General features: G+C 35.4%; 6 protein-coding genes and 1 non-coding gene across 7 annotated transcripts; 3 read left to right on the top strand and 4 right to left on the bottom strand.

Moving 5' to 3' along the window:
• The first annotated feature begins 3,697 nt into the window (after nucleotides 1–3,697).
• On the top strand, nucleotides 3,698–4,278 carry LOC112082845. The gene has a single exon (XM_024150424.1). It carries the CDS (start codon nucleotides 3,809–3,811, stop codon nucleotides 4,001–4,003), a length of 195 nt encoding a protein of 64 aa, XP_024006192.1. The 5' UTR covers nucleotides 3,698–3,808; the 3' UTR covers nucleotides 4,004–4,278.
• A 1,690-nt stretch (nucleotides 4,279–5,968) lies between these two features.
• Nucleotides 5,969–8,617, top strand: LOC18011101 (pollen-specific leucine-rich repeat extensin-like protein 2). Its single transcript, XM_006393189.2, has one exon. The coding sequence runs from the start codon at nucleotides 6,041–6,043 to the stop codon at nucleotides 8,492–8,494; it is 2,454 nt and encodes an 817-aa protein (XP_006393251.2). The 5' UTR covers nucleotides 5,969–6,040; the 3' UTR covers nucleotides 8,495–8,617.
• A 901-nt stretch (nucleotides 8,618–9,518) lies between these two features.
• On the top strand, nucleotides 9,519–12,098 carry LOC18011107 (B3 domain-containing protein REM19). The gene is made up of 5 exons (XM_006393191.2): nucleotides 9,519–9,726; nucleotides 9,803–9,839; nucleotides 10,809–11,184; nucleotides 11,260–11,459; nucleotides 11,562–12,098. The coding sequence occupies exons 3-5, from the start codon at nucleotides 10,953–10,955 to the stop codon at nucleotides 11,808–11,810; spliced, it is 681 nt and encodes a 226-aa protein (XP_006393253.2). The 5' UTR covers nucleotides 9,519–9,726; nucleotides 9,803–9,839; nucleotides 10,809–10,952; the 3' UTR covers nucleotides 11,811–12,098.
• A 190-nt stretch (nucleotides 12,099–12,288) lies between these two features.
• LOC18010811 (B3 domain-containing protein At1g49475) lies at nucleotides 12,289–13,444 on the bottom strand. Its single transcript, XM_006393192.2, has 3 exons — nucleotides 13,235–13,444; nucleotides 12,682–13,141; nucleotides 12,289–12,599 (listed from the first exon to the last, which is right to left on the bottom strand). The coding sequence occupies exons 1-3, from the start codon at nucleotides 13,367–13,369 to the stop codon at nucleotides 12,520–12,522; spliced, it is 675 nt and encodes a 224-aa protein (XP_006393254.1). The 5' UTR covers nucleotides 13,370–13,444; the 3' UTR covers nucleotides 12,289–12,519.
• Nucleotides 13,445–14,498: 1,054 nt separating this feature from the next.
• On the bottom strand, nucleotides 14,499–15,662 carry LOC18011211 (transmembrane protein 45B). Its single transcript, XM_006393193.2, has one exon. It carries the CDS (start codon nucleotides 15,596–15,598, stop codon nucleotides 14,690–14,692), a length of 909 nt encoding a protein of 302 aa, XP_006393255.1. The 5' UTR covers nucleotides 15,599–15,662; the 3' UTR covers nucleotides 14,499–14,689.
• A 1,841-nt stretch (nucleotides 15,663–17,503) lies between these two features.
• On the bottom strand, nucleotides 17,504–17,588 carry TRNAY-GUA. The gene is given in 2 exon segments: nucleotides 17,504–17,539; nucleotides 17,552–17,588. It is a non-coding gene; the product is annotated as a tRNA-Tyr (tRNA).
• A 2,300-nt stretch (nucleotides 17,589–19,888) lies between these two features.
• Nucleotides 19,889–21,837, bottom strand: LOC18011212 (protein JINGUBANG). Its single transcript, XM_006393194.2, has one exon. It carries the CDS (start codon nucleotides 21,753–21,755, stop codon nucleotides 20,307–20,309), a length of 1,449 nt encoding a protein of 482 aa, XP_006393256.1. The 5' UTR covers nucleotides 21,756–21,837; the 3' UTR covers nucleotides 19,889–20,306.
• Nucleotides 21,838–22,023: the final 186 nt, after the last annotated feature.

The raw sequence follows: 22,023 nt of genomic DNA on the forward strand, positions 1-22,023 counted from the left end.
GTTTTTTTAATAATAGATGTAGAAATAAAAACTGGAAGATCCCACAAGAAGTAAGTGATTGTGGTCTCTCTTTGTTTTGAGGCTTACCGAATGTATTCGGATGCTGCTTGATCAGCTAATTGTTACCTTTTTGGTTAATGTTATCTTGTTAAAACCCCATCAAATGCCATGTTATTTCAAAAATCTTCTTCAGATATCTCAATCTTCGTCTTAATGACGGAACTTCTTTCTCTATTTTCAGTGCTTCGTTTTTTAAAAGTGTTATGATTTTGGTATCGCCTTCTTGTCTTGAAGCTTACCGAATGCATTCGGATGCTGCTTGGTCAGCTAATTGTTACCTTTTTGGTTAATGTTAGGTTACTAAAACCCCATTATATGACATGTTATTTCAAAAATCTTCCTTAGATACCTCAAACTCCTTTGTCTTTATGATGAAACATCTTTCTCTATTTTCAGTGCTTCATTTTTCAAAAGTGTCGAGTATCAATCACTTCTCATGTTTCTCGGATTGTTTGAAATTTCTTCTCAAATTTCGGTGGCCAAGCTTTGGAGATTTTTCGGTCTTTTTCGATACTAAAGTGGCTTGTAATAGTTTTGTTTATATCTCTTTTCAATTATAGTTAAACATATAGTTTAGTCAAGTTGGTTCTTTTACATTGTAATGACTGAATTTTTTTATTGAAACTTAACTCTATTTTTTTTTGTTTTGTGTATTTGAAATGGTTGCACACACAGAAAAAACTTAAAACTTATTATAGTTATTTGACAAAAAATTGAATGCTAATGTAAGAGTCTCTAAATATGTGTTTATACCTCTAATTTAAATTTAAAATTTCTTATTTCAATATTATTTATTTTAGTTGTTATTATTAATATAAATTATATATATTATTTTTCTTCAATAATATTTAAAAACAATAATATAATTTGAAAACTTTTTAATTGTCAATGTTGAGGTAGATAAATAAAAAAAATATTTATTCAAAAATAAGATTAGAATTTGTAAACTTTTTTAATTTCTTTATCAGCAATAATATTAGAATTTTTTAAATTGATGTGGACAAATAAAATTATATTTTTAATACTATGTGGATATTTTTTAATACATAATTTTTTTATTTTTTATATATATTTTATTAACAATAATATTAATATTTGGAATTTTTCTTTATTTTTGAATGTTGATGTGGACCAATAAAATGAAACTTTTTAATCCTATTTAGATACCTTTAGAAGCATATAACTTCAACTTTTATTAGTATAAAATGTACACATATACGTATATACACGTCGATCTTAAATGAAGTAGACGAAAAGGAAACAATGAAAAGAAAAAAAAAAACATTGTAGTTCTAGCGAGGGGATGTTCTCTAGAAATAAATAAATGGATAAGGTGTACAAATAATGTAAAAGGAGCTATGCTGTCAAGTGTCGGCATACAATAATGTGATTTTGTTACGTAATCGTATCTATTCTCGATATTATTATTTTGGTCCATAGTATTTTATACATTAAAAGCCATTCTTTTTGTTTAACCTTAATTTAAAAGCCATTTGATTAGTGGTTATCTAATCATATAACTAAAAGTCTAAAACAATTAGTTAAAAAAAATTAGAAACCGTAATACCAAGAACACAATTCACCACCAAATTAAATTTCCGACAAAAAAGATATATTCTCCTCAAAGTTGAATCATATTCATTTTGGAATCTTCTGTGTGATTCGACTAATATATGGTAATGCTAATATTGAGCTTTGATTAAGGCTGTAATTATGTAACCAAATCAATTTATAATATGATACGACGATAAACTACTGAACAAAGCTTCCGACAAAGATATATTTTCCCAGGAAATCAAATATGGAATCTTTTAAAGTGATTCGATCTATAGTACACTGGCTACGTTATTAATAGTGTATATGGTACGTTAATTTTGGTGCTTTTAGTTAAGGCATTTATTAAGGATCCTCTCTGATAGCAAGGAAAAAAAAAAGAGAAAACAATTACAGAGCCTCCATGTTAGATAGAGAACATTTTAAAATATGTATGTATGAATAATGGACCACTGGACCCAATATTTTTGCCTAATTTTGGTTCTTTAATTTGTTTAAGAATATCATCGAGGAGCCTTTAATTGACATTTAAAAGAGGACATTTAAAATTCTCCTTTCATTATTTAATATGGACTCTTTAGTCTTTATAATACGAATGGAATAATAAATTGTGTATAATTGAAGGTTAATAGCTTTATGTTGCTTAACGTAGACGTAGTAAGGGTATTTCGACAAAACGATAGTACATTAATTGGAATTCCGTTGAGAAACTGTATTTAGCCATATTGATTTTGATTTATTATAATAAAACTCATAAGAGAATGTTAAACATTCAAGAGTTATTGGTCTTTATGACAGCACTTTGTTACACTGTTACAGACACCTTTTTCATTATTTATGCTGAGAAACGACTCAAACGAGTACATATGTGCCTGCTTTCCATTGCGAGGTAGAACATATCACATTTAATAACTAATGTCACACATGGAACATATCTGTAAGAAATCAAAATATTATTTTAAAATGGAATTAAATCAAGTATCAAATCTTTGTCCCACTACCCCTCCTCGTGCCCACTGGTGTAATATTTTTCGTCCTGATCCATCTAGCCAAAGCCGCAGGATCACGACAATTTGAATATACATATCTAATCAGTCTTTTTCATTTGCATAATATGATTATCAATTAACAGCAATGGAAAACTGTATAACAACATTAGTCTCTTAGTTGATTTCGAGGTATAAGAGGGTTATGTATTTTGTACAATACGTTTGATTAGGATATTTCGATCTTCCAGTGAGTATTATACATATTTTTAATAGTCACCTAAAGTCAGAGATTTCCAAATTACCAGGACTCTAAGTCTATAACATATACCTTTTTATATCATGGATATCGAAAATTGGTAATTAGACTTATATGTCAATGATATCCCGTTTATTCAATACATTCCAAAGATTAATTAATATGGCGAAGGTTTAAAAATTTGCTGGTTGTGTTAAAAAAACACTGATCAAGATATTTAGATATTGATTGAATTGCATGCATACATGTGATTTAAATGCTGAATTATATATTATTGGTTTATACATGTTTTGTAACAAATCCTCAAAGCAATAATACTATATTAAAATAAAATTTTCTTAATTCGGTGGTAGGGATTATTTACTCTATATTATAAGACATTAGCAAAGTCTGGTCTTCTTCTAGTTAAATAATATATGTAATCAATTTAAAATTCAGATCCTGCATGACTTACTTAGTTTTTTTAAGAAGAAGTATCAACGTGATTTAATCGTCCGTTGGTGGGAATTATTTATTTAACAACCTTTGCTTCTCTGTACTGTACCCCATGTAGTATAATAGAATTATACACACAGATATCATAAAACCATAGGCGTATACAATAAGGTTAGTACTTAGTAGACATATAATATATTAAACGCCCCCTACGAATTATTGACGCTTCGTATAAACCAAAGGCCAACGAAGCATCTTCCAGAGAAAAGAAAAAAAAACTTGCTAATAAATTGTTGCAAATTTGATGCCACGTGGTATTTTACTTGATGAATTATCACAATCCATTCAAATAAAATAATAATATGGATAATTGTATATATATAAGTCTGGTTTTGCATGGAAGACTTCACAAAGACGAGCAAGATATCTGGAGACGCGGAAAACAGAGAGAGAGAAGAAATCAAAAATCGTATTTTTTTCAAAAAAAAAGTTACTGTTCTCTTCTTAGTCTACAATGGTGAATTTAAAACTTGAGATTTGCATCGAGTTTGTGAAATTAACCGTAGATTTCGTCGCCGCCGTAGCGGAATCGATCGAAGTAGCTTTCCGACACCGTCCTCCGCCAACTATTCCGTATTCAGCTGTGATGAACGGTCGCCGGAGTAATTACTCCGCCGCCGTTCCCATTCCTCTCGTGGGGTTTCTGTGATTAATGTATTCTCCTCTTATGGTTTAATTTTTTTTTTTTTGTTTTTGGAACTCTTGTTCTATTGTCACTGTCTTGCCTCGATCTGCCACGTTCTTCGGACAAAATATGTGATTCGTACGAAAAGATCAAGAACGAAAAGATCACGAAGAGTTTAGATACTCGGTGAATATATAAAAGCTTAGCCATTGAATCTCGACTGTGTCTTATTTTGTTTTTGTTTTAATGTATATAATTTGTTTATTCATAAATCATAAGATCAGATCTATAAAGAAAAATTGCTTCTATATCATTCATTTTTACAGAACATTCTTTCAAGGTAGATCTGGTTTTGAAGAAGGCAGCTCCGAATATTAGGGTCATTGTCGAATAATGATCGTAGAGATATTTAATTGTACAAAATTACAAAACCTAATGTTTTATCCATGTTTTTTCATTTAGTTGTTTTATATATCTTATCCATGTTTGTGTTGTGGATTAGCTTTTTCTTTTATGGTGGTCTCCACCAAGTAACGTGTCGGATCCTTTGTTATTTATTTTTGGAATATTTGTTTTTTCTTTTTTTTTTGTTCAACGAATCATGGTATGATCACAAACAAAAACGCAACATATTGTTTCACTGTCGTTCAATAATGCCGATATGTAACTTGATTTTATTTTGAATTAAACACAAAACTTGGGAACGAAATGTACGTAGTTAATAATTAATCTTTTAGGCCAAAAAAATTGTTAGTTAACGAGCTTGGAACAACACTTAAAATATGTTATATATGTAATGGTCTTCGGAAAACAGCCAATATCTGCATGAACTCGTCTAAATTGTGCGGATAAATTTCTTAAAAATTAAAGCGTGCAAATCTACCTATACTCTTAATTATATGAAAATCTGTACCTAAATTATTTTTTTTGCTGTTCCCAACATTGACTATCGTTCCATTAGTCAACATACATATTTTGTTAATGGAGATTAGTCTCGTGCCACATCTACTGCCATGTTTTCATGGAATTATGAAACGATGTTGTTCTAAGGAGAAAAGAAATGGGCTTTGTATGATTTTTTTTAAAAATTGGGCCTAATATCAAAACGACGTTGTTTTGATAAAAATTAAAAAATTTTAATTTTTTTTTTTGAAATCATTAAAAAATTCAACATCTACCCTAAAATTAAGACCCTAAATCTTTTAATTATCTTATTTTAAACAAATCCAGAAGTTGATTTGTATCTCCAAACTCGAAATTGCCTTCTATTTCTATCAAAAGAATTGATTTAATCGATTTGAATCAACACTAAACAGCAATCAATAAACCCTATTATTCTATCTATCTCACCATCACGATAAGCTCTTTGGAAATGTCGTGAAAGATTTTTTTTTTTAATTTTTTTAATTCTGTTCCAAACGATGTCGTTTTGATATTGGGCCCAATCTTTTTTTTGTTTTAAAAAATTACAAAACCCATTTCTTTTCCCCTTAAAACAACATGGTTTCATAATTCTGTGACTACGAGACAGCAGACATGATACCAGATTAATCGCCGTTTACGGAATTTGTATATTGACTAACATGATGATAGTCAATGTTGGAATCAGCCAAAATTTAAATAGTTTGGGTATGAATTTTCAAATAATTAGGAGTATGAGTACAAATTTACACACTTTAATTTTTCAGACAAAAATCCGCATTATTTGGACGAATTCATGCAGGTATTGGCCATTTTCCCCAACAATTATATAGACAAAAATCAGTCATCAACATTTCAATTTAAAAAAAAAAAAAAACAACGTTGTTGTTGACGACGTCAACGACCTGAATTAGCTATCGTTTAAAATCCAATTTAGCAACTAGCTTACTATTTTTACAATTCTCTAAAAGAAATAACGAGAAAAGCTAATTTTACATCTTCTAAATATAGCAATTTTGTAGTCTGTTAAAATCAGTTCCTTTATAATTTCCCTTTTTTTTCATTCTTAGATTTTTTCTCTCAAGACCCGTCTCTTAAGCAGCCTTGGGCCTTCCTCCCAAGGTTTCTCATTAAAAAAATATGATTAAAAAAACAAAAATGGAGAGGCCCTTTGGCTGCTGCGTCTTCTTCTTCCTCGTCTTTATCTCAGTCGTTGTCGCCACATTCGACGACGAACATTCCTTCCCGGAAAACGCCGATCTCACAGACGATTTACAGCAAAAATGCCTAAACATCAATAAAATCGATCCCAATCTCAGATTTGAAAACGACCGTCTAAAAAGAGCCTACATTGCTCTTCAAGCCTGGAAAAAAGCGATTTATTCAGACCCATTTAAAACCACGAAAAACTGGGTCGGATCTGATGTGTGTTCTTACAATGGAGTTTATTGTGCAGAAGCTCTAGATGATCCCAGCCTCACGGTGGTTGCTGGTGTTGATCTTAACCACGCCGATATCGCCGGACATTTACCACCGGAGCTAGGTCTAATTACCGATCTAGCTATGTTTCACATCAATTCGAATCGATTTTGTGGGATTATCCCCAAAAGCTTATCAAAACTCGTTTTGATGTACGAATTCGATGTTAGCAACAATCGATTCGTTGGTCAATTCCCAGAAGTTTCATTATCGTGGCCGTCTTTGAAGTATCTCGACTTAAGATATAACGAATTCGAAGGAAGTTTGCCATCTGAGATCTTTGATAAAAATCTCGATGCGATTTTTTTGAACAATAACCGGTTTGAATCGGTTATTCCTGGTACGATTGGAAAATCCACTGCTTCGGTTGTCACATTTGCCAACAATAAGTTTAGTGGTTGTATACCGAAATCAATCGGTCAGATGAAGAATCTCAATGAGGTTGTCTTCACTGGAAACAATTTAACCGGTTGTTTCCCGAATGAGATCGGTTCGCTTAACAATGTGACGGTTTTCGATGCGAGCAATAACGGGTTTTTCGGTAGTGTACCATCGAGCTTGTCCGGTTTAGCTAGCGTTGAGCAGTTGGATTTGTCGAATAATAAGCTGACTGGATTTGTTGCTGACACGTTTTGCAAGTTGCCTAATTTGGAAAATTTCAAGTTTTCTTTCAATTATTTCAGTGGAGAAGCTGAGAGTTGTGTTCCTGGGAAGAACAATGGGAAACAGTTTGATGATACGAGTAATTGTTTGAAGAATAGACCAAACCAGAAATCGGTTAGGCAATGTTTACCGGTGGTTAGTCGTCCTGTGGATTGTAGTAAGGACAAGTGTTCTGGGGGCAGCAACAGTGGACCTAAACCATCACCAAATACACCAAAGACGCCAGAAACTAATCCACCAAAACCGAAAGAACCGGTTATGCCAAAGCCTGATGAATCACCTAAACCAGAACCACAAAAACCATCAATACCCGAGACACCCAAAACACCAGAACAACCTACACCTAAACCTATGCCACCAAAGCATGAATCTCCTAAACCGGAGTCTCCTAAACCACAACCACCTAAACCTGAAGAATCTCCTAAACCGGAGTCTCCTAAACCACAACCACCTAAACCTGAAGAATCTCCTAAACCTGAACCACCACAAAAATCAGAGACTCCTGTACCGGTTTCACCACCAAAAGAAGATCCATACGACGCATCTCCGGTTAAAAACCGTCGTTCGCCGCCACCACCCAAGGTAGAGGAACCACGTGTACCACCACCATCACCGGTATCTTCGCCACCACCTCCGGTTTACTCGCCACCACTTCCGGTTTACTCGCCACCACCTCCGGTTTACTCTCCACCACCTCCACCTCCGGTTTACTCGCCACCACCTCCAGTTTACTCGCCACCGCCTCCTCCGGTACATTCTCCTCCTCCACCACCACCACCTGTTCACTCCCCACCTCCACCAGTTGCTTCTCCTCCGCCGCCTTCACCACCACCACCGGTTCACTCTCCACCACCACCGGTTTTCTCACCTCCGCCACCATCACCAGTTTACTCACCTCCTCCTCCAATCCACTCTCCACCACCACCACCTGTTTATTCTCCGCCTCCACCAGTTTTCTCACCACCACCGACAATTCAACCACCAATCCAAGCTCCAACACCGGTTCAAGCCCCAACTCCATCAGAATCAGATCAACCACCAATTCAAGCTCCAACACCGGTTCAATCCCCAACTCCATCATCAGAATCATATCAACCACCAATTCAAGCTCCAACACCGGTTCAATCCCCAACTCCATCATCAGAATCAGATCAATCGCCAATTGAAATTCCAACACCGGTTCAATCCCCAACTCAAGTACCAACTCCATCATCGGAATCATATCAATCACCAGTTCAAGCTCCAACACCAATTTTCAAACCGGTTCATGCGCCATCACCATCAAACAAACCGGTCTCATCACCAAAACAATCAGAAGAAACTGAACCACCGGAAGTATCCACGGACAAAACTGCACCACCGCCGGAAAACAATGACGGTGATTTTGTCCTACCACCACACATCGGATTCCAATATGCATCCCCTCCACCACCGATGTTCCCAGGCTACTAAAACTAATAGTGGCAGTGTTACAATTTTTTTTAACATTTATATCCATTTTTCCATGTTAATTCAATTGTAAAAAAAAAAACGCAAAACAAAAACAAAATTTAAATGCCAGTTACAATTGAGCATTGTATATTTTTTTAATAGATTATTTTGTAGAAGAAGAATTTGCGAAATGTAACACACAATACCATTTTTCTGTTTGTTTGTTGTAAAGCTCCCATTTTTTTTTACCATTTCATATGTATTATTAAGATCAATTTCCTTGCAATTTTTTTTGTTATTCCCGAAATTAATCTTTTGTCTATTTTTTAATCCAAGACATTATAAGTTTGTAAAGTATTGCCACTCTTTTACGTTTTTATTGCATACTTGCATGAGATGAGTGAGCTATATAACTAAGATAAGAATATTTTTGGTTATATATCTGAGCTACTATATATCCCGTAAATCTAAAATTAAAGATTAATTTTCCTCAAATTTGACCACTTGCTATTTTGTTAGATGAAATAGTTTCAGATTTTAGATTCATTAAATTGAGAGTCTCCTATGGCTATAAAAAACTATTGCTTAAAGATCCCTGGCCCAAGATCCCTGGTTTAGTCTGCTTTATAATTTTTTTGGTCAATATCCAATAAGACTGCTTTATATTGTTTACTGGAAAATCTTCTTCTTTGGGTTTTAATAAGTAGTAGTGGTCGCAAATTGGGGCCTAATAATAATACAGTTTCGATCTTTAAGAAAGAAAATAATTTGCAAAGCAATTAAAATAAATAAAAATATGTGGTATTATGACTTATGAGACGGTAAAAGAAATATAGAAAAAGTATGCAAACAAAGAAAATTACGTGTCGAAAGAAATAATATATCTGTTAAAAAGGACAATTTATTATATTACGAAAAAGGGAAAAAAAATTAGGTAGAAAAAGAGTAGTTGGTGGGGGCGGTAGGCTTTTACTTTAGTGAACCAAAAAGAAAAAACTACACCGAGTTGACTCACCGATTCGATTTATCGAGTCAACGTGTGGGTTTTTTTTTGTGTGTGTGTTGGTTAGGTCACTCAGGTCAGGTTTAAACGAGGGTTAGAGAGAGAGAGAGTTTAAGCCTTTGACCAAAAGCAAAACTCAAAATTGGTTTCAGATCTGAAAAGGGTTTTTTCTGCTTAGAGACTCAGTGTTATGTATCGGATTCTCCGGCGTCGTTTCATGATCTAACCCCTCTTTCTTTCGTTAACTCTGGTCCCTTCTTTTATCTCTTTACATACTTCGTCACTGTTGATGATTATCTGAATATGCCTTTCCCTTTCTTCCACAGCCTTATTCTCTCATCCACTATTCAACGAAAGCGTCTGGTAATTTCTCTCTTCTTTCAAAGGCTCTTTATTTGCATTTGATTTCTGATTAATTTGAGGAATCATGTGTTGGGTTGCTCGAGCTTCGTTGAGTCTTGGGAATAAAACTTCCTCTTAACTTCTGTGTTCAATTACGGTTATAAACCAAGTCAAAGATGTGTTCTTTTGTTGTTTTGGGTAGTGAAAATTTAGTGAGAAGGGAGTAATGAAATGCCAGTTTTAGCTTATCTTTTTTGCAATTTGGGATCGAAATTCTGCAAGCGAGTGTTTTTTGTTCTCTGTTTGGGTTTGGTAGGAAGTTGGGTTTTGGATAAAATCCTGAATCTAGTCTTGATTTTGTGATTTATGGTTCTCTAACAGCGAAATGAGAGGTGGGTCAGTGTTATTCAGAAATGTGTCTGAACCAGTTTGACATCAGATACTGCTCAGGTTGTGTTCAGATTTATTGAGAATAGTAGGAGAAAAGTTGAAATATTATGACTTTAATTTGACTTTGATCTTAATATGTAACGTTGAATTGAAACCGTAAAACATGTATAGTGTATTTGCTGGCTTACTGGAGGGGAGAGAGAGAGAGAGAGAGAGAGAGAGAGAGAGAGAGAGAGAGAGAGAGAGAGAGAGAGAGATAGAAAGACAATGAGTGGACTTCATAGATCTGGACTATAAAGAGAGTTTAGCTTTGACATTGTGACTAATAACTTGACTTGGATAATGATTTTAACCAGCAAAGCTCTCTTTTCTCCTGCCCATTGTGTTTTCTAGATGCTTGTTGATTCTAAACTATAACATGGGTTATATAATTTACGAGCAAAGAAACTAAAAGGAACTTTTTGTATCTTTCTTCTAAATAGTTTACTACACGGTTCTTTCTTTCTTTCTTTCTTTCTTCACCGGTCTTCCACAACTTGTAATGTCATTTTTGTTTTACTATTCAACTCACTGTACCTGATGATCATATTTGGCATGTAGGCCTAAAGATAGCTGACAACAAAATCAGTTGTTTTGCCTGTTTCAAGACGTTTGGTTTTAAGATACAAAAGGTGATTCCGCGTCTACCATCTACATTTTCAATCTATCTCAAGACTCTAAGATCAACTACTGTCAAGTGCTGCTATGAACATGGATTCCGCACACAATCAGCTGAACAAACGCGCTCGATTGTTTGGTGACCTTGAAAACAAAGACGCCAAGGTCATTTATCCACCGATCCCTGCATCTACTGCTCCCCTAAATAAAGGGTCTGATGGTTCTACAGCCACACAAAGCTTGTTCGCTGAATCTAAACCAGAAGAGACGCCAAAGGTACTCAAGAAGAGAGGGAGGAAGAAGAAGAATCCCAATCCGGGTAAGTATCAGTGACAGACTCTTAACTCTTGACTTTTGTTCAGATCAGAAGATTCATATGGTTTGGAATGTGCAGAGGAAATGAATTCGTCGACTCCAGGTGGAGATGACTCGGAGAACCGCTCAAAGTTCTACGAGAGTGCTTCTGCTAGAAAAAGAACTGTAACTGCAGAGGAAAGAGAAAGAGCCATCAATGCAGCCAAAACATTCGAACCAACCAATCCTTTCTTCAGAGTTGTCCTGCGACCATCATATCTATACCGAGGCTGCATCATGGTAACAAACTTGATTCTTGTTGAAGATTTTGATGAAAAGGCCTAAACTTTGTGTGTGACCTGTGTCCTAAAGATTTGTTTGTTTTGTCCGGTTTTTCGACAGTACTTGCCTTCTGGTTTTGCTGAGAAGTACCTAAGCGGGATATCTGGTTTCATCAAGCTCCAGCTCGGGGAGAAACAATGGCCAGTGAGGTGCCTTTACAAAGCAGGAAGAGCTAAGTTTAGCCAAGGATGGTACGAGTTCACACTCGAGAACAATATTGGCGAAGGAGATGTTTGTGTTTTTGAGCTACTCAAAACTCGGGATTTCGTTCTGAAAGTCACGGCCTTTCGCGTCAATCAGTACGTGTGACCGACCAAAAACAATATCGCTTTCCATGAGCGATCTTGCAGAGGAGCTTTCCAAATTTATATTTCATGTAGGGTCTTCTCTTAACTGTTGTATCTCTCTTGCATTTCTTGGAGAATCCAGTCTGGTTCTCTAGGTTTTTAGTAGTGTTCTGAGTGAAATTTCAGGGTACCTATGTTTCGATGTGGATAAACATTTGAAGACTGAGTGAAAAACTCTTTGTTTGAGTGGTAGTTAGTGTCAAAACTAGAGTTGTAATTACTTTTTATCTTCATCAATTTGGTATCGGAACTGGTGAGTAAATCAGGAGCATGAATGATGTTTGATGTGAATGTTGATTATGATGGGTTTTAAGGGCTTTTGACCCGCTGTTTCACCATTGATTTAGTTGGTGAAGCTAATGAGATGGTTGGTTAACTTGTGGGATGTAGGATGATGAAACCATAAACTTGTCTTAAGGTTCTCTTCTCTGAAGGGGAGATTTCAGACATGGCAAACTTTCATACACAAAAGGATCACATAAGAGCCAAGTTTCTTACTTACTACAATTAAGCTAAATGTTCTTGCCAGATTCAGACATGACAAACACATACATTACACAAAGGGTCTTAATTTCTTACTACAATCAAGCTTGTAAGCACGTTTAACTAAGCTAGTAACCGCAGAGATCTTTGTTGAAAAAAAGCCCAAAGAAAACATATTGCACAAGGTTTTAAGAACTTCTCTTACGCCTCGTCAAGGCTATCTCATATTCTTCAATATCATCCATGGAATCAATCTCTTCAACATCATCTACAACAAAGAAGAAGACGAACCAAATCACATAAAAAGGGACACAAAAGTCAAAACCCACAAGAAAGTCCTAAAATTTTACCAGTTGTAATCTGCTCAGACTTGATGTTGACTCTTGGTTTCTTCTTCAACATTTCTTCCAAATCAATCACACTACATGAATCATCATCACTACTTTCAACTCCAGAAAACCCTTCTTCTTCTTCTTCTTCTTCTTCTTCAAGATCCATAACTTCCATCACCTCATCATCATCATCATCATCACTCTCAATCACATCAACTTTGTCCAGTGGATAATCAATTTCAAGAGCAGAAACATCAAAGATCACAACACGGAAACTTGAGTTCCCTTTGTAATAAAAATACAGAAAATGACCTTTACTCAAAGAATGAGCCTTTGCAAACTCACTCCAACCATTTTCGAACCAAACCTCATCACCGACTCGTTTGATCCGAATCGAACGCTTGAAACCCGCAGGAGTCTCGATTGTCACCGTGTCAGTGAGTTTAGGACCTAATCTCACAAATCTAGCCGGAATTTTCTGCGAAAATCCACACATGCAAGCAAGTTTCAGATATTATATTTATCTAACTCAAAAGAAAAAATAGTAATAATCTGTTTATTGGGTTTTTACCATCATTTTTTCCTTGATTGTTGAGTGGAGAATAATCTTCATGAATCTATCCAACGCCGGTTTTGGTTCCGGTTCTAGCCGGCGTTGATATGCTGCCGACGTGCTTCGAACCGACGATCTCCGACTAGTTTTCATTTTAGTTTTTTTTTTTGTTTTTCCTTGCCGAGAAGAAGAGTTTTGGTAAAGGAGAGAAGGAAAGATAAAAAAAGTGAATTTGAAAAGACCTATTTTTAATGTCGTGTTATATACTCTTACATTGATTAGACGAGTCACATTGAAGAAACACAATGGAAATTTTCTTTTCAGTTTCCCAAGATTCTTTGTAAATAAATGTACTCCACCAAAATCAGAAGTATTATTAAAGTAGGAAAAAATGTTTTATTGAAATAGTAGACCCCAGGTCTGACAATAAGTTTACTAAGTAAAGACTAAAATTTGGTATATAAATTATTATTTGACTCCTAATATTTCACTGTGTTAGCTTTTTCTCACCCTACGAATTTCAATCCTCGTTACTCTTGTAATGCTTGACTTAGGCCATGTTTCTTGCAGGTATCTGGTTAGGTTTCTAGTTGCTTTTTGGCCCAAAAAAAAATCAAAAATCGGATTAATAAAGAGAAACGATTCTTGTTTTAGATTTTTAAGGATCGATTCTACTTGTGTACGTGTCACGTTATGATATGATGTTGAAATTTGGGGAAAAAAATGGACTTCATCAATACTTTGTTTTCTCCGTCAAAAATTTCTTTCTCTCGGTCGATTCTTCTTCTCCTTCTCCGGTCTTCTTCTTCTCCGTCTTCTCCGATCTTCGTCTTCTCCAATCTTCGTCTTCTCCGATCTTTTTCTTCTCTGATCTTCTTCTTCCTCAGATATTTTATTTCTCTATTGAAGCGATTCTTCTCTGATCTTCACCACACCGTTATTCCGTCAAATTCTTCCCATCAAACACTTCTCCTCTTGTCTTCCAAATTCTGTTCGAAGCTTTGTCCTTCACCTTTCTCTTCTATCTCTTTCCCGTCAAATTTTTCCCCGATTAAACACACACCTAATAGAGTTTTTCCCAATGTGTTTCTAAAATTCATGAATTTTTTATTGAGTTTCTTATCTTAAGTTAATTAATATAATATGCTTAAAGAAACCCAAATTGTTTCCAGCGATAAACATGCCCTTAGGCGCTCTACTAGAGATCGTTTGAGAGGTTGGATATTGGAACAAAGCTGTGTTTTTCGTTTGTCTACAAATTACAACGGTTTACTGATAAACATTAAACAGTGAGATCGGTTACTAAATTGTTGCTATGCAAATGCTTTTACTTCATAGAGCACGCGAAAGAGTTCACTTTTTTTTCAGTGCGTTACACTCTTTCCTCTCTTGTAAATATGTAGTAATTATTAGGGCTACTTATTGTGTATTATATATCTACTTATTACATCAATACATCATATTAAGGGAAATCTATTGTTGATCGGAACTGGCCGATACTTCCACCGTGGCTGCTGCAGAACGATCACTTCCTTGCCGGAAAAGACGCTCGTACTCCGACGAAGACCTAATTTTAGGCAACAAAACTTTGCCAGAAAACTTGAAGCACAAGGCACAAGTAATGATCAATATAGCAGACAGAGTCCAACTAAATTGAAGATTGGCCAACGCTTTTGCCCTAATCTCAGCACCAGGAGTCTCACAAGCCACTGCACTACTATGAACAACACTTCTTCTATTATTGTCCAAAGATGCTGACGTGTTGCTCACGCAACCTTTAGGAACATACCCTGGAACCCAAAGCATGAAACCCATGTTTAAGAACCAACATCCCTGAAACATAACCGAAACCGAGAGGACTAGAGCCGCGGAAAATGATTTAGGGAATGACGCAGAAGCTAGAGCTGAAGAGAAGGAGACGAAAGCAATGAGTTGGAGAAGGAAATGGTAGTGACCTTCAAGACCTAAATGATCAGTGGAGTGAAAATGAAGGAGGAAGAGTTCTTGAGCGAAGACAGAAGCAGAGAGGATTCCGATTAAACCGGAGAAGAGATCTGAGCAAAGAGTTAGCTCACAGAACAAAGCAAAACACGCGAAGATGATGAGGTGGAGGAACATGGAAGCGTGTTCTAGGTTGTCTGGTTTAAAAGAGGAGATGTTGAAATTAGGGAAATCTAAGGTTAGGAGAATGATGGCAAAGAGGGAGAAAAAGAGAATGGAGATAAGTTCGAGATGCTTGAATTTAGGGAAAGGGAACCAGAATCTTGCTGAGAAATTTTCAGGTCCTTTAAGACAATAAGATCTTATGGTATTGAAGAGATGCCAAAGACCAAGAAGTGCAAGTGAGAGACCAGGCACAAAGTGTCCTAAGAACGTTCCCATTCTAATGTTTTTTTTTAGTATATCTTGTTCTAGCTATAGTATTTTGTTTCCCGTAAAATTTGGTGTTGGATGATGTGTTCGTGAAGAAGTTTTTATATATAGAGGAGAAAACTTATGCGTGACGGAAAATACCACTACAAAAAAAGCTGAGGAAAAAGAAGAGGAAATGTGGCTAGAACAATACGTAACACTTTAAGATTGTGGTGAAGAAACTAAAGTAAGTAACTTCGTTATCAAAAACTTCTTTACATTTCTTCATCAATAACAATGTTAAAACTTCTTTTCTCCGTTATCAAAAACTTCTTTTTTTTATAAACTCTGGAAGTTTTGAACTTTAGTCTATAATTCCTCCCAAATGGATTTGAATTAGTGAATTTAAGTACACTTAAAAACCACTAGATCAAGACCTAGTGTTATCAAAAACTTGGTTGAAGAAACAGAGCAAATCATTTGAAGAAAAGAAACAGAGAGCAACGTAGTGTATTTTTAAAAATATTTCATGGTTTATATTTCCTTTTCTTATTCAATCTTTTTATTTTTATAAAGATACGTTAAACTTTAAAATATATATATACAGGGGCAGAGACAGTTAACAAGCTATGGGTGTCATATGCCTCCCACTGTTTTAATTTTTTTCTTAAATAGTTTAGGTAAATTATTTAAATAATTTAAATTTAATAATAAAAATAAAAATTGCCCCCAACTAAAATTTTTTTTTCCTACATTTTATAAAATTATACCTCCAACTAATATTTTGTTTAGATCCACCACTATATATATATATATATATATATATATAATAAACAGTAATGGAAAAGGTTCCATTTAAATATTGGCACGAAGTTTAGACTTTAGAGATGCAAGGTCGAGTGTGACTTCTTCGAATAAAGAGTTACAAAAATATTAGATTCATCTATGCTTAAATATGGTTAGTTCTATTGGTTGCAATGAATTTTTCAACTATGTTTAATTTAATGATGGCACTACGTTTGGAAATGTAACATGTCTTCTATAAATATAATTAAAATGATCAAATATTCGATTTGAGTTTCGAAGATCAAAATGTTGAATATAAAATATAGTAGTATGTAAAGCAGGATTAAACCACTTTTCTAGGGAAGTGATAAACAAAATTATATGATCACCTGCTCTGGAATTCAAATATTCCTCTTTTGATGTAATAAAAAAAAAATACAATAATGAACAAATAGACCTAACTTTTGATTAGGACCCAAAAAAAAGTAGGTGTCAAAAAACTATTGAGGATAGATTGGGGTCACACTCCATCCACTCTAAGTGGAAACTAAAGAGTGTTTTCCACTTCTTTAGAAAATGGAAATTACGTTGAATTCCATTCAGGCATTTACTACACAATTCCTATATGTAACCAAATATGCTTTTCTTTGCGAGACATTTCTACCAAATTGAAAAGCAAACTACTGTAATAAAAACCAGAATGATTGATACATTTGTAAGCATTGGATTATTTTTTCTTTCGTTTCATCTCCTAAATTAAAATTTAGAATAATTCAAGATTTTGGTTGTAAATTTGTAAAAGCCATGAATGCTTTTAGTGAAAGCCAATAAATATTATCGAGGGCTAGTAAAACCATACCACCGGATTAACACAAGCTTGGTTTTTGTTTAGATTCATGAAACGTAATTTTGGTTGCTTAAAAAACACAAACAAATCGTAGAGCAATGTTAGGAAAACAAAAAAAGAAGACGAATTGTAGTCTTTGTAGAGCAACAAAGATATATAGTGGTCGGTAGAAAATGGTTTGTTGTTTACATATATGGGCTTATTGTTTTATATTTATGGGTTTTCCAAGGAAAGAGAGTGAAATAAGCTACTGGGCTTCTTTTTTCGGGCCCAATAAATGTTAAGAAAGAAAATAAAAAATATCCGACCTGCCGGAATCGAACCAGCGACCTAAAGATTATCTGCTAACACTACAGTCTTCCGCTCTACCAACTGAGCTAAGGTCGGTGTTATTTACTACGTCGCAACAATAATTTAAATCCTAATCATTCGGGTACACATTATTAAAATTTAGTAATCAAAATTGTGTTTCCATCAGAATTTCTTGTATTTCTTTATTTATATGATATTGATAACGGTAGTCGGCAGATGTTAGTAATGTAATACAGAATTTTTTTGCCATATAATAAATAAGAACCAGGGGAGATTATGGGCATGGTTTATTGTTCATAACAATCTCAACAAAAAATTAGTGGAGCTTTAAGTACAGATTTATTGAGTTGTAAAATAAGCCATATTGACATCATGAAATTTACCGAGTTGTAAGTTAAGCCTTGTCTACTGCAAGTACCATCTCTAATTCCGTAAAGAGTTGTACAATCTATTTTGTACAAGAAAATATTTAAGCTGAAGTACTAGTCCAATTTCTCCAAATTTACATAGGGAAAACGTAACTAATATCAGAGCTACGGTTATCAATATATAAACCAAGTTGGAGTAGTCTTGAATGTAAGATATATCATATATGTGTCATGTTTAGGGAAATCAAATTTTCTCTAGTTTTAAATCTAGGAATTAATATTGTTTTATTGTACTCAAATATTTGGGATACCAGTACCATTGGTTCGTTAAGTTAGTGTTTGTTAATAATTGGGTTTTTAGTGAAAAAACCCCTCAACTAAAGATGAATCGGATAAAAACTCATGAAATATTTCTTCCGTGAACAGTACCGTCAAATTAAAACGAGTCGTTTTGATTTAAAAAAAAACGACACCCAACACACTTAAACAACACGATTTAAAAAAAAACAACATGATTTTTTAGAAACTCGATTCCTAAAACCCAATTCAACCTAAATCTCCAAAATCCCCAAATTTTGTAACCTAAATGATGAACCCTAGTTTTCAAAAATGTGATTCTCTTAAGTTTTTGTGGCTAGGAATTCAATTGAGAGACACTGGGAATGATTTACTGTTTCGTTTAGAAGAAATTTGAAAATAAAGACGCCAAGATGGGAGAAAGATAATTGCGAATTGGGAGAAATTTTTTTTTCGAAATAGGGTTTAGGTTTCGCAAATCTGGAGCAAGATGATGAGGTAACTATGTTCTATTGATATATAATGTCTTATCCTGTTTTGTTTTGGTGTTTGAATTCCTTTTCTTAACAAAAAAATTGGTCGATCATGCTTATTTGCCAAAACATCAAATTCTTCGAGATGTGCTTCATCAAGCCATTTGAATACATGATTTGGACCCGAAATTGCACCACATCGATAAAATTTTCTGTCGGGATTTTGTTTTGTAGTAGATTTCAACACAATTGTCGATGCTCCACATTGACATTTCCTGGGTATTTCGGGACCTAACTCCATTGACGTTCCTGAATCACACTAGAAAAACAAAACCAACATAACGAAACATCATCAAATAATCAAGATTGGACACAGTCAGAATCGACATAATGAACTCAGCATTAATCGATCTGAATCGACATAAATCAACTTACCCGAGTTTAGCACAGCTCAACTTGAGATTTTGAAATTGATAAAGAATCCTGATTTTTGGTCTAAAATCGATTTGGAGATTTTTAAATCGACAAAAAACTCTAATTTTTGGTTTAAAATCGATTTGGGATTATGTTTTAACGAGAGTGAGCAGTATTCATGCCGTTTTTTATAACTATAAAACGTTCCGTTTTTACTTTAACTGTAGTCTGTTTTAATTTGAAAGTACTGTTCACGGAGAGGATATTTTATTAAGGAAAATTTGTTGAGAAGTTTTAAAATTACAAAACTAGTTGAGGGATTTTTATCCGATTCATCTATAGTTGAAGGGTTTTTTCACTAAAATCCCTTAATAATTTTAGGTGATGTTTGCCATATGTGAATAAGATTAAAGAATTGTTTAAATAGTCATTTACGGACATTTAAGAGATCATTCACAACTGCAACCGTTAAAATTTAACTTACAAATTTACAAAATTATAAAAATTGGTTTGACTCATATCGATCTAAAATCTAAATCAAATAATACAAGTGATTGGTAGGATGATCTCGTATATAATAAATAAATAAAATTTGGACGTAAAGAAATACCACCATGCTAAAAAGAAAAAAGACATTACAAACTTCTTGCGTTGCGTATGTTTCAAATTCATCAATAAAATATCACATTTTAATCCAAAAGGCCAAAAGGCCAAAAGGGTAAGACCTCATTTTCAACAATCTGAACAACCAAATCCACCTTACGTGTTATAGATTTGAAGTTGCAATAATCCAACTTCCAAATCATAAAAAAGGTCGAATATATATTCAACAATGACAACAACCATATCAAACATAACCCAATATATTATTATACAAACAAGTTACATTGTTTACAATTTAAAAGATTTCTTTATCTATTTTCTCATTGTAGCAGAATCTTTCTTTTCCTATCTTTTCTCCACCTTCTTTCTTCTTCTGGCTACACATGATTAAAGTATGTGCTAATCACAGAGAAAAGATCTAACCAACAAAAGGGCACACGACTTTTTATCAAACTTCACAAGAAGAAGACAAAATCACATGACATGGCAGTTTATGATTGGTTAATCACTTGTACCATAATCTGCCTCCCAATAAATTTCCCCAGAACAACAATCACATGGGCCGGGCCGGGCCGCGTAAAACATTTCATCACGCGCTTATGCAATCACGCGCCGTTGACTAACGCAGTCAATAATTCTTAAGACGCGTAATCCGTCACGCGCCACACTTTCACCGATTTGTCCAAACTCCCACTGTACACTATCCACCGTCGATCCCCTTTCTCTCCGCCGTCTCCGTTACTTTCACCGTCGATATCAACCTCCGCTTCTTCCACCGCCGTTAAACACTTAACAGGTCCGTCATGATCCATCAAAACAGAGAGACACGTGTGCGTTTCGTCGACGTTTCTCCTCCAAACGCAGATATTCTTATCCGCTCCTCCGCTCAACAACAAGCTCCCGGCGGAGGCTAGACACAACACCGCCGTTTTGTGGCCGTGAAGCGTCCCGCCGTGAGTCAAATATTTCTTCCGTTCCCAGAAATTAACGGAACCGTCAGAAGATCCACAGTAAACCACAGCGTCCGTTAAATTAACTGCTAACGCCGTAACGGCGTTTTCTTGTTTCATCAAAACCTGTACCAAACCATGCTTCGTCTCTCTCCCTTGAAGCTCTCGTTTCCACACTTTCAAAGTTCCGTCGGCTGATCCGGTGAATAACAAATCGTCGAATCCGGCGACCACCGTGTTGACCGCGTCGTCGTGAGCCTCGATCGATTCTAGACATTTCGAATCTGATAATCTCCAGACTTTTAGCGTCTTGTCCCACGAACCGGAGTATAGCAAACCGAGATCTTCGTTTACGGTCAGACACGACACGGCGTCGAAATGTCGGATCTTGAGGACGTTTTTCCGGCGGCGAATTTCGACGTAGTTTCTCGGGTTTACCGATTTGGTGAGAAATTCTTTCAGAGTCGGTAAGCTTCCGACTCGTGAGTATTTCTCTGGGTTTCTCTTTGATCCTCTCCAAACCCGGATTTTACCGTCTTGATGACCGGTGAAAACCCGGTTATCTCCGGTTACCACAATGGCTTTAACAAACCCGCTAGTGGATTTAAACCCGGAGAAATCTTTCAGATCTTTCCAGACCCGAACGTTCTTGGAATCGGATCCCGTGAAGAGAAGATCACCGGAAGCGGCAAGAGAGTACACGTGTCCTTCTTGTCTAACGACCGTACCGATTAAACCGTTATCAGGATCGTCTTCGAAATCGCTGTTCCTGGTTTGGTAAATCCAAGGGGATTTGTGGTAAGGAGAGCAAGATTGGTTCCACGGGGACTGAGAAGTAGACGAAGAAAACGGCGTCGTATTGTCGTTGTGTGGATAGTAAGTTTGGTTCCATGGAGAAAGTGGGTAGTTTGGGGACGATGAGTCGCTACTAGGAGTCGATGCGTTGCTTGGACGACACTGAGAATCGCTGCTAGTGGTCGATGCGTTGCTTGGACGTCGCTGAGAATCGCTAAACGCGTTTTTGTCAACGCCGCGGTTGTGATCGCCGTCTGAGTGGTAAGTTTCGTCGACGGCGGCGAGGGTTTCCGATTTCAAATAAGCGGCGAAAGTGTGCCTCCGGTTACCTTCAATAGCCATAATTTTCCAGTTTACAAAGATAGATTATTGGTTGTGTTTACAAGTTTTGTTTTTTTTTTGCTTGTTAGGAAAAAATCTTGAAATTTTCTTGGGATTGTGAAATAAGAACATGTAGAAGAAGAAGAAGGGTCGGGTCGTTCGGTATATAAATACGAGAAAAGTGGGGACACTGTAAGACGTGTATGAATGACACGTGGAAGGGAAGACGTGAGTGTCAAATACGGAACACTGGTTTTGCCAGTTTCCTTAACAGTGGGATACCGAAATT

This window comes from Eutrema salsugineum, unplaced genomic scaffold, assembly GCF_000478725.1.
Source record: "Eutrema salsugineum unplaced genomic scaffold, Eutsalg1_0 scaffold_7, whole genome shotgun sequence".
Classification (NCBI taxonomy): Eukaryota; Viridiplantae; Streptophyta; class Magnoliopsida; order Brassicales; family Brassicaceae; genus Eutrema; species Eutrema salsugineum.

Coding starts and splice junctions, on each gene's coding strand:
- LOC18011211 (XM_006393193.2), bottom strand. CDS start 15,598: ATGGGAACGTTCTTAGGACACTTTGTGCCTGGTCTCTCACTTGCACTT.
- LOC18011107 (XM_006393191.2), top strand. CDS start 10,953: ATGAACATGGATTCCGCACACAATCAGCTGAACAAACGCGCTCGATTG. Junction 11,185..11,259: donor GAAGAAGAATCCCAATCCGG/GTAAGTATCAGT, acceptor TGGAATGTGCAG/AGGAAATGAATTCGTCGACT. Junction 11,460..11,561: donor TATACCGAGGCTGCATCATG/GTAACAAACTTG, acceptor GTTTTTCGACAG/TACTTGCCTTCTGGTTTTGC.
- LOC18011101 (XM_006393189.2), top strand. CDS start 6,041: ATGATTAAAAAAACAAAAATGGAGAGGCCCTTTGGCTGCTGCGTCTTC.
- LOC18011212 (XM_006393194.2), bottom strand. CDS start 21,755: ATGGCTATTGAAGGTAACCGGAGGCACACTTTCGCCGCTTATTTGAAA.
- LOC112082845 (XM_024150424.1), top strand. CDS start 3,809: ATGGTGAATTTAAAACTTGAGATTTGCATCGAGTTTGTGAAATTAACC.
- LOC18010811 (XM_006393192.2), bottom strand. CDS start 13,369: ATGAAAACTAGTCGGAGATCGTCGGTTCGAAGCACGTCGGCAGCATAT. Junction 13,142..13,234: donor CAATCAAGGAAAAAATGATG/GTAAAAACCCAA, acceptor GGATTTTCGCAG/AAAATTCCGGCTAGATTTGT. Junction 12,600..12,681: donor GTCTGAGCAGATTACAACTG/GTAAAATTTTAG, acceptor TCTTTGTTGTAG/ATGATGTTGAAGAGATTGAT.